At 38.7% G+C, this 13,785-nt stretch overlaps 1 protein-coding gene across 1 annotated transcript in view; it reads right to left on the bottom strand.

The window, feature by feature from the left end:
• The window catches only part of DDX42 (DEAD-box helicase 42), a 35,008-nt gene that overhangs the window by 8,294 nt on the left and 12,929 nt on the right, over positions 1 to 13,785 (bottom strand). Inside the window, exons 4-11 of the mRNA XM_052658200.1 lie at positions 9,752 to 9,813; positions 8,389 to 8,425; positions 7,403 to 7,552; positions 4,780 to 4,884; positions 3,195 to 3,314; positions 1,942 to 2,118; positions 1,292 to 1,420; positions 302 to 401 (exon numbers count right to left, since the gene is read on the bottom strand). Of these exons, the coding sequence (XP_052514160.1) occupies positions 302 to 401; positions 1,292 to 1,420; positions 1,942 to 2,118; positions 3,195 to 3,314; positions 4,780 to 4,884; positions 7,403 to 7,552; positions 8,389 to 8,425; positions 9,752 to 9,813 (880 nt within the window). The remainder of the gene's footprint in view (positions 1 to 301; positions 402 to 1,291; positions 1,421 to 1,941; positions 2,119 to 3,194; positions 3,315 to 4,779; positions 4,885 to 7,402; positions 7,553 to 8,388; positions 8,426 to 9,751; positions 9,814 to 13,785) is intronic.

Here is a 13,785-nt window from a genome sequence, read left to right as displayed (position 1 = left end):
ACCTCCCGAATAACACAGACCTTGACCTCCACAATCAAAGGCAGATGAATATAAATAAAGCCTAGAATATTCTCCTTATATTCACAGGTACTTTCAAACGTCCTCAACCCAGTTAAGCCTAACATACTTTTTCTGAAAGAACTCCTAAAAATAGCTAATGTCTTAGCTCTATCTCTACGGTCCAACCCTACCCAGGAGTATTTTTAGCTTCTCACACAGAGAAAAAATTAAGTCTAGAAAGACATGGAAAAAACTAGTATCATTAAGACAGAGACAGGAGAATCTGGTATTCAAAGCATACCAAATCCCATGTCAAACATTCGATCTGCTTCATCAAACACAAGGTAGGAGACTCTCTGAAGGTTGGTAGCTTTCTTCTTCACATGATCAATCAGTCGACCCTAAGAGAGCCAGAAAATGAACAGTAAGTCAAGTCATCCCAGTTATCTGCCGGACACTGGTTCCAGCCTCATCCCCTATGAGGAAGCTCAAGTCCCTTAAACAAAATTAAGCAGTATTTGCACATACAACCTGTGCACACCCTCCTGTATATTTTAAATCATCTCTACATTACTTATAACACACAGTGTAAATAAATGCTACATCAACAGTTGCCAACATACGGTAAAGTTTGCTTTCTTGACTTTTTTTCCCCCCTGAGTATTTTCAATCCTTGGCTGGTGGATCCCACAGGGAAACCTGCCAATGTTGAGGGCTGTTTAATTAAATGTATTTACAAGAACTTTCTAGAGTTCTGCTCCTGGCAAAAATAACACTCCAGTTTCAGACTGCAATATACACTAGTCTGACAGCCTTGGATTTTATGCATTGCTGTGCCCCAAAGAACAGAAAATCTGAAAACTCACTGGCTTCCTCCTTTACATTAATTGTGATTAAAACTGTAGAAAGATTGTGAAAACTATTTTTTGTGAGGCTTTCTGAAATGACCAAAGTTAAAGCCTTACTGATGGGTCTTAATGTTTAAACTATAATCTTCAAGGCAGTTTTGACCATATTCTGAACTTAGGCTCTCCATAAGCATGGATCTATTTTCCAGGACAGTGTTAAGAAAAACTGTTTGACGGAGACAGAAATTTGTAGCATACAGAGAATCTTACTAGACTGCTATTTTAGTCCAGCAACCAAAATTAAACCAAAGCCACAAGCTATCACTGCCTCGGAGTATTCTCAACCCTGCTTCACCACATTTCAGGGGAATGCCTTCCAACAACTGACATTTTTTCAATACCGAGAGAGGCTGATAAGCTACTTAAACCTAAGACATACTTACTGGTGTACAGACAACAATCTCTGCCCCTTCCTGAAGGGCCTTGGCCTGTTCCCACATGCTCCCTCCTCCATACACAGCCACTGATCGAAGATTGTATGCTTTCCCAAACCGCTTACATTCTGCATGGATCTACAAAGGTAACATGATGGCATATGAACAAATACCTCTGTGACACTAACCTGTCACAGTCCAAAAAAGGAGTTATGAAAAACACACAAAATGTGATGTCAATAGAAAATCAAAAGGTAGAAAATACAAACACAATTTTATTCATAAAGAAAATAAACAGGGTACCATTATCACATCTTAAAAGGCTATCTAAAATCTTGTTGTGACTATTCTTTTTCACTTCTCTTCCTGACCCTGTTATTGTCTTTCACCGCACAAAAGGCAAATCAATTGGTTCCCAAATCAATTGGTTATATAGAAAATACATAACGTGCAATATTTTCCGGAAGTTTCCTGAGAGCACAACAATGTGAATCTACTTAATGTCACTGAACTGTACACTTAGAAATGGTTAAAATAGCAAATTTTGTGTATTTCATACAATTATTAAAAAAAACACAAAGTTTTCTGGTGATTCTACCAAGCTGATTAGTCCTCATTTGTTGATATATGGAAGGGGGCACTCTACACAAAGCACATACCTGCTGGCAGAGCTCCCTAGTGGGGCACACAATCACTGCAATCGGTCCATCACCTGGTTCCAATTCTTTCTGGTCCATGATATGAATCAACATGGGCCAGATAAAGGCAGCAGTTTTCCCACTGCCGGTTTTGGCAATACCAATCATGTCTCTACCACTTAATGCCACAGGTACACCCTAGAGGAAAAAGAGAAGTAGTATCCAAACTTTCCATTTAAAGATGAACTGAAGGCAACCCTGAGAAAGGGCAGATGACTAATAATGACATTTATTTCCAATGGGACAAAAATGTCCTAGGCTATGCACACTGGTTATGGAATAACAAGAAATACCTGGCGGGGGGGGAGAATGAAACATCTGGATTCCCATAAACTTCATTTGTAGGAAACATTATCATTGCTTAAATTAAAAAAAAAAAAAAAATTTGTCCCACCTCACCATGAAGGTATAGAATGTCTCATCCACATACTGAACTGTGTGGAAAAGAATAAAATCCATTTATAAATGGGAAACAGAAGCTATTACTTTCAGTTATAAATGAGAAGTTTCAGGCCACGGACAAAGGAATCCTCTTAACTGACAGTGCTATATTTCTCCACACACAAACTTTTGTTTAGTTTAGGCTTAACGAACAGTTTTCTTCAAATCATATTTTCAAGACATTTATCAGAAACAGAAGAACAGTTCTTAGTCCTTTAGCAGCTTTTAAAAATAGGTAAGAAGTAGATTTATTAATACAGCACACTAGTGAAAGATACACGTGGCCAGATAACAGGGCTCTGACCGGAGGACAGAGCGGGCTACATTTTTATAATTGAAGAAAAGTGACGAAGGGGAGAAGAGCACCTCACGTCCTAAGTCTCACTCAGCTGAGCTCCTAAGACAAGTCACCAAATGAGGGCCCCTGGCTTTCACACAGGGAAGAATTCAAAAGCAAGCCATAGTGAAGTGAAAGCAGTTTATTTAGAGAGATTCACATTCCATGGACAGAATGTGGTCCATCTCAGGTGATGGCAGTCAGTAACTTAAAGAGTGGTAAAATATTCACTTCTGCTTTTTAAAAAAAATTTTTTAAAGGTTTCAAAAGTTCTATCCATGTCAATACAGTTCTGTATTAAAGTGTTTTGTTGCTTTGTCAGTTAAAAAAAAAAGATCACAACGTCATTCTACTTCATTTTTCTTTCATTGTATTTACTTCAGTTCAGTTCAGTCAGTCAGTCATGCCCAACGCTTTGTGACCCATATTTACTTACCTGGCACTGTATTGGAGTAGGCTGTGTGTACTCAGATTTCCGAATCTGGTGCATAAGTTGTTCATCAAACCCAAAATGAGCAAAACTACTTCCTGGTCTAGGAGGTGCAGCACCAGAAACCTAGAGATAAAGATGACTTGCAGGAATGACTTATACTTCAAAATAAATAGCACTTGAAGGTCAACAATATTTACCTGTAGCTCTCCAGTGTTTAGTTGGAATATGAAGAAGTGAAAACCTAAGTCTATACCTAATAGCTTACAATGTGTGAAAAGGTAAAATTCAAATAATAATGGACCTAAATCTGGCATTAAAAAAAACTCCAAAATAAATATTTCTGAGATAATGGTCATGTTATTTTAAATGATTACGGGCCTTGAAATCTCTTCAATCACAGTGAATTTTCTCATAGAAAATAAAAAGTCATGTTCAAAAAACTGGAAAAAGTCAATAGTTTTTTCCATGTGTATAACTATTAACTAAGTGGTAGAAAAAATAAAATTTACTCTAGAAATAGAGTGCAAATGAGCTCCAAATTCAGACACACCTATAACCTACTGGTTATAAAGATATTATCTACTGTCTCCAATCTCAGTCATGCCTGAAGAGACAGTGCTCTGCTTAGTGCAGATGCAGACACTGCCACGTTTGAGTGTCTGAACTGTACCCAGGTGAGGAAAGGGCTTCCACCTCCATGCTGACCCCAACAGTGCCAAGCTTTCAATGCTTCTGGGGTAATGCTGCTATTTCCAATCAGCATTTCACTTCTGTTTTTTTTAAGGGGTACTTCTTAGAAAACAGACAAGCATGTACACACACACACACAAAACCACTCAACCACCTACCCCTCAGGAAACAAGTTCAAACATCACGTAGCAACTGGTATGGCCAGAAAGTTGTCCACACCAGAGCAGGCATCATTTTACTACCCGTATGTTTCACTTCGTACCTAGCAGCACCTTAAACAAATGTGGCCAACGTACAACCCAAAGCTTTTTAGTGGACAGTTTAAAACTATTATTCTGATATTAGTGCATGCATATTTTGTAAAGTTGTTAATTTCTTCATCTAATTAAAAAATCGTGCCGTATATAATGTGAAAAGCAAGTGCATCTTAATCTTGAAATATTTTAAGACTTCCCATATTGTTCACATCAGTTAATTTTGTCTCCTCTTTCTAAAGATGGGGACCACTTGCCTTTAGCCCGCCCAAAACAGTTCTTAATTAGCACATTGCTCTCATGGCTATGAGAAACACTTACTGATTGGTTTTAAGGTCATATGACCTATTGTTCCAACACAACACACAGTTAGAAAAAAAACTACACAAAGTTGACTGAACACATACATATAGCAACTCATGTGTATACATCAAATTAAAAAAAATCCTATCCTAAAACAGCTGTAAAACTAAAACAGTAAAATCAAGACACAAGAGTCCAAGGGGTCTAATTATTACTCTATCAAAGACAGTTTAGGGACTGTTGGAGAAGAAATTCAACATTATTTCAGTATGGATAAGCAACACTACTAACCCTGGACTAATTAACATTAATATGAATCTCTGCCTTACTACCCGACTTACCCGAAGGTTGAGCTTATGCCGGAGATCTATTAGCTGCTGTGGGGTGAGGTTGGTTATCTCTTCATGTTCATTGTAAAAATTTTTCTCAAATGGTGGATAGTCAATCTGCAGGTCCAATTATTCAAAGTTAGTCTAGAATTCAAGATTCGATCCTGTAAGTTTGATTTTAATGCAAAATCACCTTTCACAAATACAAGTAAAGCCATAACCAGCTAGAGAGAAAAAAGGAATTCACTTATTCATGACACAAATCCCCGAAGTACAACCCGAACTTTTTCCCCATTCCTGTTTGAACAGCCTTGATGCAGACTAAGGAATCTCTAATGCCAAAGGACTCAGATATTCTACCCTGTAACATTTAAATATGCTCTGTGGTAAGCGGTTCACCTAGATCTAGGCCTCTGATAATATTTCTAAGGAGTTCCATTCTTTTTAGAAACATGGAAATGTTTATGTTAACTTTAAAAAAAAGTACTGTCAAGCATTTCCAATTCCAAAGAGGGAAGAAGTCATTTCTACTACTCCTCTCATAGCTTACTGTACTAAGAAAACAAAACACGAGCATATTACCACATATGAATCTGGCCAAATGATTCTCTTTCTGACACGATATGTCTACAGTAAATCTGTTTTTTTTTTTTTTTTTAAGGAGAACTTAAGCCTTTGATAGGTGGTCAAAATTTTCATAATCCTAGATACAGCTTAAAATTCATTATCGTTCCATGGTACTATCAACAAAGAGAAAGAAAGAACTAAGTTTTCCTTTAGAGTTATTAACAGGACCTTTTATTAAGCTCCACACAATGCTGCACCAAGCCCTTTTCTTCAGTTCTCTTATCAAAACAGAAGGTCCATGAGGGTAACAATTTTTGTCTTTATTTACAAAAATGTACAAATACTGAAGTTTTTTTACACACACAATTTTTTTTTTCCCAAATAAGAGGGAAAAAAAAGAAGAATGTGAAGAAAGGGTATTCTTTCTTCATTTCTGGTCTCTCCTGGCAGACTTCTCATTACATTAGGACAACTATGGGATATACCCCAGGCAGGATGAAGTTTGAGTACTCTGTCAAGTATCTCAAATATTTTATTAGACAACTATTTCAAATACTTGCGTTTTTTTCCCTATTATATTTTCACTCTTTATCATGGATGCAGCTTCCCAGATAGATTTCATTATGTAGCTTCATTTGCCACATGTAAAATGCCAACTCCTTAAGTGGTAACAGCTGCACAAAAGGGAAATGTAAAAAACTGAATATAACCCACACTCTAGTCTAGACCAGTAGCTCTCAAACTTTTTGGTCTCAGGTACCCTTTACACTTAACAGAAATACAATGAGATTTCATTTAAAACATGGTTATTATCTAGTGTTATTTACTGTATTAAAAATAAAAATTTTAAATTTATAATTCATGTTAAAATAACAAACCCCATGACACTTTAACATATACACTTTAATAAAGATAACTTTTATGTTATAACACTGCTTCACCTTTTCCCAAATCTTATATTTCCTACTGCATTCAAATGATTGCAATGTGTTATTCTGATTAAAGCCAAGGAAGGAAAATTCTAATTTCCGCCTGAAAACTCGAGTTTCTATCGCTGACAAGAGACACTCTTGTTTCCCTTGATGTGTCATTCATTTTCTCAAGTGAAAATGGTGTTCCATGAAAAAAAGCAGCTAGCTCAGTTCACAACTTGAACACCTAAGTGCCTTTCCTTGAGACAACTGTCTTATCTTGGCTTGCAATAAAAATGCTTACCTGCCCTTTCCCATTTTGTCACATGGAATGTACGAGTAATGTAAGAGTCAAGATTAAATAACTGTCATTGTTTCATCAAGGACATTCTTAAGTGAAGCTGGCTTTTATTTTTGGTCCTGTGATAGTCACAGGAGAATGCAGTGACTACTGGACAAATGGCACCGCTGTCCCGATTCAGGCTACCGTATCAGCACTGCTTTCAGTCATCAGTGCAAACGCTGACGCAGTGGAGAAGACAAACAATCTTAGCATCACCAGGAAAATTCTTCTGACTCTGTAGACTCCGTGAAAAGATCCTTCTAGGTGTCCTTGGACCACACTTTGAAAACCACTGCTCTAGATCTAGAATCACCAGGGTATGCAAGCTCTAGTCTGATATTTAACCTGGATGAAATACTGATTTTTTCCCCCAAGTGAGTACAATGATATCCTCATTTCCTTTTCCTGATTTAAGAACAGCCTTTCATCTGCCCCAGATCTGGGAGAAATGGTAAAGGTTTACAGCAATTAAAAAGCAAATGCAGGCCCAGGGACCCACAGTGAAAGGAAGATGGTAAGTGATGGTATGGAAAACAAGTACAATTGCTTGAAAAAAATTCTTCACCTAAAACTGAATGTGAGCAAGAGACTCAGCTGTGCCTTGAACAGTACAGGCTACAAAGTCTCAGCCATTCAGCCACCTTCTGACTCAATCACTTGGCAAATACGACAAAATCCCAAAGAAATATTCTCATGACACAATAAGGAGTACGAATCAGAGGAGTACTCTGCTATGGGGAAAACCTAAATATTAAAGCTGAGGAAAACTGCATCAGCTTGAAAGAAAAGCCAAATTCAGCAAGAAATACAGTACCTCTGAATGATCAATGGGAGGAAGAGGATCAATTATTTTTTTGGAAGGTGCAATTGGATTTCCATCACTATCATATTCCAAATTATCTTCCTCCTCCTCTTGAACCACACCAGCAGTTGGATTCTCTGCCATGTACCGAAAATAAGCTTCCTGCAGGAAAGCACAAGATCACAATCATACCCAAGTATAACAGAACATTTTTGCTCCTGTAATTAGTGTGCACAGCGTACCAGATGACTGCACAGTTTACATACCTACCCAGTAAGACAAGACTCTTACTAGCAATGATTCCTTTAACAATAGCAGTATTCAGAGGGACAATCAGAGGAAATGAGTTACTACCATAAAGTGATTCAGCTTGCTTAACAGAAGACTTATAAAACTGTCAGTTCCACAGCCTTCCTGGGGTGGAGTGTCTACTACCTACCCTGCTGAGAGCTGTGGAACACATGCTGTGGCTTTACCAATCCAAGTTTGGAAGCTGACACTGATTAGAAGGGTCACCAACCTAGAAAGGGCTCACTCTGGGTCCCTTCTCTCCATCCCACAACTGAATGGGGAAAAAAAATACTAAAGGACTGTCATTTAATGAATGTTCCATCTTGAAACACAAGAATCACAAACAGAACCCTTAGAAACAGGTCAAGGTTAGGTGTTACTAGAGGTTGTCTATAGAGCCCACCCTATTCTACTTCTTGATTTATCAGAATAAACATTAATTTTGGATTTAAAAAAATCACGCTGAGTAAAGCTCATCTTTGTTTTTGATATCGTACTTGACCAAAATTTCCATCTTCAACATGGGGGAAAGCCACATGAATCTTTATATTACCAACTGGTCACACAGGGAGAAAAGGAGCAAGTCAAATGACATTCCCTGCTGAATGTCAGGAATGGCCATTTCAGTCAAGACAAGCTCTAGCTTGTCCCCAGGACAGACTTTGTGGGGTGAGAGTAAAAGATAGAAATACTGCATAGGAACTCACTTGGTCATCTTCCTCTTCAATGTCATCTCGAATACCCCTGGAAAAACAAGCGGAGAAACAAACTTCCCTGCAAATGTTCCACATACCCAGCTCCATACTTATAGCACATTAGTGTTGAATTCCATACAGGACAGGAACTTTGAACACTAACAATAACAAAGTAGCAGTAAGCACACTGGAAGCCATCCATCCACCATGTATGTCTGATTTCACACTATAAGCTGCAGTTTGCATTTCTTTTGAATGGGATGATGTGGTACCCCTAGAAACATCAAATATATCAATACTAACAAGAATATAGGGAGTAAAAACTTGTGCAGAGAGATACCCAAGGGCCCTAGCCTTGTATATCCCACACAACAAACACACTGCAGTTGTGAAAAGGATTTTGTATTAAAAAACAGAAACAAGAAGAACACCTGCATTTGGTATACACTAAAGATGGTCACAACTGCCTTAATGTGCCCCAGAGTTTTTAGCTCTGAGTAACTGCATTCAGCCAAAATCCTCAGGGACAGAGAGAAAAACTACATCAACTCTTTAAAATCTGGGACTAAAACAGTTCATGTGGAGAAGTGGACCTTCACCACTTGCATCTCTCAGGAAGTATGAAAAGTATAGTTGCTTAATTCCCACAACCATTGCTTTTTAATCAGATTTTCTGCCTACCCTAGAGCACTTGCTATTCCTAGGGCAAGCGACACCACCAGTGGAGGGGAGCTGGAAGGGAGCGCAACACACAATAAGCACCCAAGAGAGGGCAGACCCTCCGTCTGGCACAGGAGCCTTGGGAGGGGCTGAGCACTGACTGCCAAGCAGAGCGGAAAGTCCAACCTGCCTGCCTGTGCTTGGTAGCAAAAGCCTTGAGAAAAGCATATTCAGCAAGGGAAAGAGGAGAATTCTCTTTCCTAGAAAATAAAGTATTTCAAGCTCTGACTAGTTGCTAAAGCATGTCACTCTCAAATCAGGTTTTATTATTTATTAATAATATACATAGTTTTTGTATATAATTACTGTTACATCTTAAAAATCAATCACATATGCATAAGCCTATTTTATATTAGTTATGGGGACAAAACTCAGAAAAATGAACTCAAACTAGTAATGATGCTTTCTTGCTTCCCTGTGTAATTCGCTCTTGTGGTTACTAAAAACTATTTACAGTTGACTACCAAAGAGAATGCTTTTTAATTACTGTAAATGCAGTCATCTCTATTACCTACAGAAATATTATTTAAGGTAATAACTTTAAGTCAGGACATTTGTGTAGTTTAATTTTTCTTTATAAACTCTGGGGGAACAGGCTTTGCAATAATGTAGCAATTTTCATGTAACCTTTCTGAAGGAGAAGAAAACAACTTACTTTACGTTTTTTCTTTCCTTGTCCTTTTCTTCAAGCCTCTTCATGTCTCTAGCCGCCTGATCCTAATGAAACAAAAGGCCGTATGGAATCACCAACTAAAAACACTGAAAGGAAAATTTCTTTATAAAGAATTTTTAGATTCAAACAAGTACCATCACAGTTTTAGCTATGCATTTTGACAACTGCACTTTGATGCAATCAAATTGTTTTTTTGACAACTATTTTCTAGATAGAAATACCCATGTTCTAAAAACTTGACTATATATGCAGATTTCACAGTTTTTATCTGCAAATATACCATGTGTGGAAAAATTAGCAAAAATGCTAGATTGACTTTTTTTTTTAAAGAGTTAATGATATAATTACCAAAGTGAAAGTGAAGTCGCTCAATCGTGTCTGACTGACTCTTTGCGACCCCAATGGACTGTAGCTTACCAGGCTTCTCGGTCCATGGGATTTTCCAGGCAAGAGTACTGGAGCGGGTTGCCATTTCCTTCTCCAGGGGATCTTCCCAACCCAGGGATCGAACCCGGGTCTCCCACACTGTAGGCAGACGCTTTACCCTCTCAGCCACCAGGGAAGGGGCTAGTAAAAAAATGCAGATTTCTGTATCTGGCTCTAGAAAGGTGGTTCTGAGCCCTGGGTGATTCTATCCCCCGTGGACATCTGGCAATATCAGGAGACATTTTTTGGTTGGCACAACTTGGGGTGGGGGGAGTGGTTACTAACATCCAGTGGGTGAAGGCCATAGATGCCTCTAAACATCCTGCAATGCCCAGGACAGCCCACCAAAGAATTATCCAGCCCTAAATGCCCTTAGGTTGAAAAACCGTGCACTAAATAAACTGCAGCCATGAAATTAAAAGACGCTTGCTCCCTGGAAGGAAAGCTATGAAGCAGAGACATCATCTTGCCAACAAAGGTCTGTACAGTCAAAACTATGGCTTTTCCCATAGTCATGTACAGATGTGAGAGCTGGACCATGAAGAAGGCTGAGCACCCAAGAACTGGTGTTCTGAACTGTGGTGCTGGGGAAGACTCTTAAGAGTCCCTTGGATTGCAAGACCACCAATCAATCCTACTGGAAATCAACCCTGAATATTCATTGGAAGGACTGATGCTGAACCTCCAATACTTTGGCCACCTAGTGGGAAAAGCTGACTCACTGGAAAAGACCCTGATGCTGGGAAAAGCTGAGGGCAGGAGAAGTGGGCAACAGTGGATGAGATGGCTGGACAGACAGCATCACTGACAATGGACATGAGTTTGAACAAACTCCAGGAGACAGTGAAGGACGGGGAGCCTGGCATGCTGTAGTCCAGGGGCTGCAAAGTCAGACACGACTTAGCAATGGAAAGACAACAAATAAATCTACTACATCAGAACCCTTTGGGGTGGACTTAAATACATGTAGTTTTTCCCTTTTTCATAGGTAATTTTTATATAGCAAATTGATAATTATTGATCTAAATTAATTCTTTGCTTTATACACGTGAAAATCAAGGGTAGAAGAATTAACTACTTTTCGCCAAGGTTAAAACACATTCTGCTAACTCTTTTTTGTTGTAAAGCAATGTGAGTTTTTCTGACTTCTTTGATTTGGATTAATGCAATACCTTGGCAACAACACTCTCCCCAAGATCAGATAACACCCAATCTCTCTGTCCAAAAATCAGCAAAATGCCTTTGGATACTACTGCAGAAAAGATCTGGAAGAATGATGTTATATCAAAAAGATTTAACCTCCAAACAGCTTCAACTACTTGAAGTTCCAAGCAAGAGAATTTGGACCATTCTTGGATACTCCTACTCAAAAAGGGCTATGCCAGCTTGCACTACCAAAAATTAAATCTAAATTTAAACCTCAAAAAATCAACAGTTGATTTTTATTCTAATTCATCACTAGGGATCTGAAAAAATAATGAGAAACACAGCCCTTTGGGAAACGTCCATATATCAAGATTAAAAAAAACCCTAAACCAACGTGTACATGATATCTCAAACAAAACAAACCGTTTATCCATTGCCTTTACTTCTAGAGAGAATCATTTAACACACTGTATTTACAAAATTGCTACCATCTTGCAAAGCACAGGTATGTTGAGTAGTTCTGGTAAGCATTATGCAGAAATACACAACACAAGAACTCAGATGCTGAATGATACAGCAAAAAGAACATGGGCTTTGGAGTTTACATGGGCTTTGGAGTTGAATCCTGGCTCTGCTACTTTTTAGGTATACACTCTTTGGAAAGTAATACATTCTAAATCAAAGGTGGGAAACCCAAAATACTCAATGGGTAGCAATTTCACAATGAATGAAGTGAGCCAAGATAAGAAAAGTTCCATTCTTCTGATACAGACATGTATTGCTTGCATCTTACTAAGTTGTTTTTGTTTAGCTGCTAGGTTGTGTCCGACTCTTTGACCCCATGGACTGTAGCCCTCCAGGCTTCTCTGTCCATGGGATGTCCCAGGCCAGCACTGGAGTGGGTTGCTATTTCCCTCTCCAGCGGATCTGCCTGACCCAGGAATCAAACCCACATCTCTTGCTTGGCAGATAGATTCTTTACTACTGAGCCACCAGAGGAGGCCCTGAATATTCTGAAGAAGCATGCTCTAATTTTTCTTTTAACACATAGCACTGAGTTTTATTTTTGGATATTTGACAACAGACTCACACTCAGGAAAACTACTTCTCTACTATAAGAAAATTACAACACAAATATGAAGGTAAAAGGCTCTAAGCAATGGCCTCAGTGTCAAGAAGACAATAGGGACTGATGGGCGAAGTAGAAAAAGCCTGCCTTGCCCGAAGCAGGCAGTTACTTTGTCAGCAACAGCTTGTTTTTTGCCACCCAAGAATGCAGTCCTAGTCTTGCCACATTTTTCACTTTTCAGGAGACTGATCTTTTAGAAAAAAATCTCCGGATCTTAAAAATGTTGGCTCCTGTTTTTAAAAAGCATTGTTTACACCAAACAAAACCACATCTTTACTGGATTCTTTTTCTCCCCTGCCTCCTTAGAGGAGAGATGAATTCTGGCTGAAGACTTCAGGTAACAAGTAACTGAGGGATCTAGAAGGACTTGACTTCATAACCAATGAAGTGACAGTTTCCGAGTAAGAGGAGTAACATGACAAGAAGCATGCTTCAGTCCAATTACTCCGCAGCTGCACATGACATGGACAGGAGAGCAGAGAGCCTAAAGAAGGGAGAGAATTGATTTAGACCAGTAAGAGTTAAGGTAGAGGGGAAGAGGACCATAATGGAGACAGAAACAGACACAAGAGACACTGTAGAGACTGACAGAGCCTGGCAGGGGAGGAGAGGAAGGCAGCACTACGTTCTGGACAAGAGCTGGTTCTCAGGACTACTAACCAAGGAAAATTAGATCTGCATCCCAGCTCTGCCACACAGTGCCAGTGTGGTTTGGAGAAGTGATTTCTCTTAGGGTTCCGTTTTTTCTTTTATCAGTTAAGAAGTTTTAAATCGTTTTTTTGCCTATTCACTTTTGTTATTCTGAGGAATAAATGAAGCAAGTCATAAACATGCTTGATCAGTTACTAGAAAAAAAAAAGACGGGACTTCCCCAGCAGTCCAGCAGCTAAGACTCTGCCTTCCAATACAGGGGGTACAGGTTCCATCACTGGTCAGGGAACTAAGATCCCACATACCACACAGCAAAAAAGAAAAAAAAAAAGAGAGAGAGAAAACCCAAATAAGAAATGAAAGAGAAGAAATCACAACTATAACAACAACAAAAAAGCCCTAAGAGAATACTATGAACAACTAGATGCCAACAAATTCAACAACCTAGAAGAAACAAACAACTTTCTAGAAACATGCAGCCCACCAAAACTGAATGAAGAAGAGAAACAGGTAACTTGAACAAACCAAACACTAGAAATTAAATAAAATCTATAAGTAAAAAACTCCCTACAAACAGAAGTCCAGGACCAGCTTCACTGGGGAATTCTACCAAAAACACAAAGAACTTACACTGATCTTTCCCAAACTCTTCCAAAAGACCAAA

Source organism: Budorcas taxicolor, chromosome 19, assembly GCF_023091745.1.
Source record: "Budorcas taxicolor isolate Tak-1 chromosome 19, Takin1.1, whole genome shotgun sequence".
In the NCBI taxonomy this organism is placed as follows: Eukaryota; Metazoa; Chordata; class Mammalia; order Artiodactyla; family Bovidae; genus Budorcas; species Budorcas taxicolor.
This window is presented reverse-complemented; position numbering and strand designations above follow the sequence as displayed.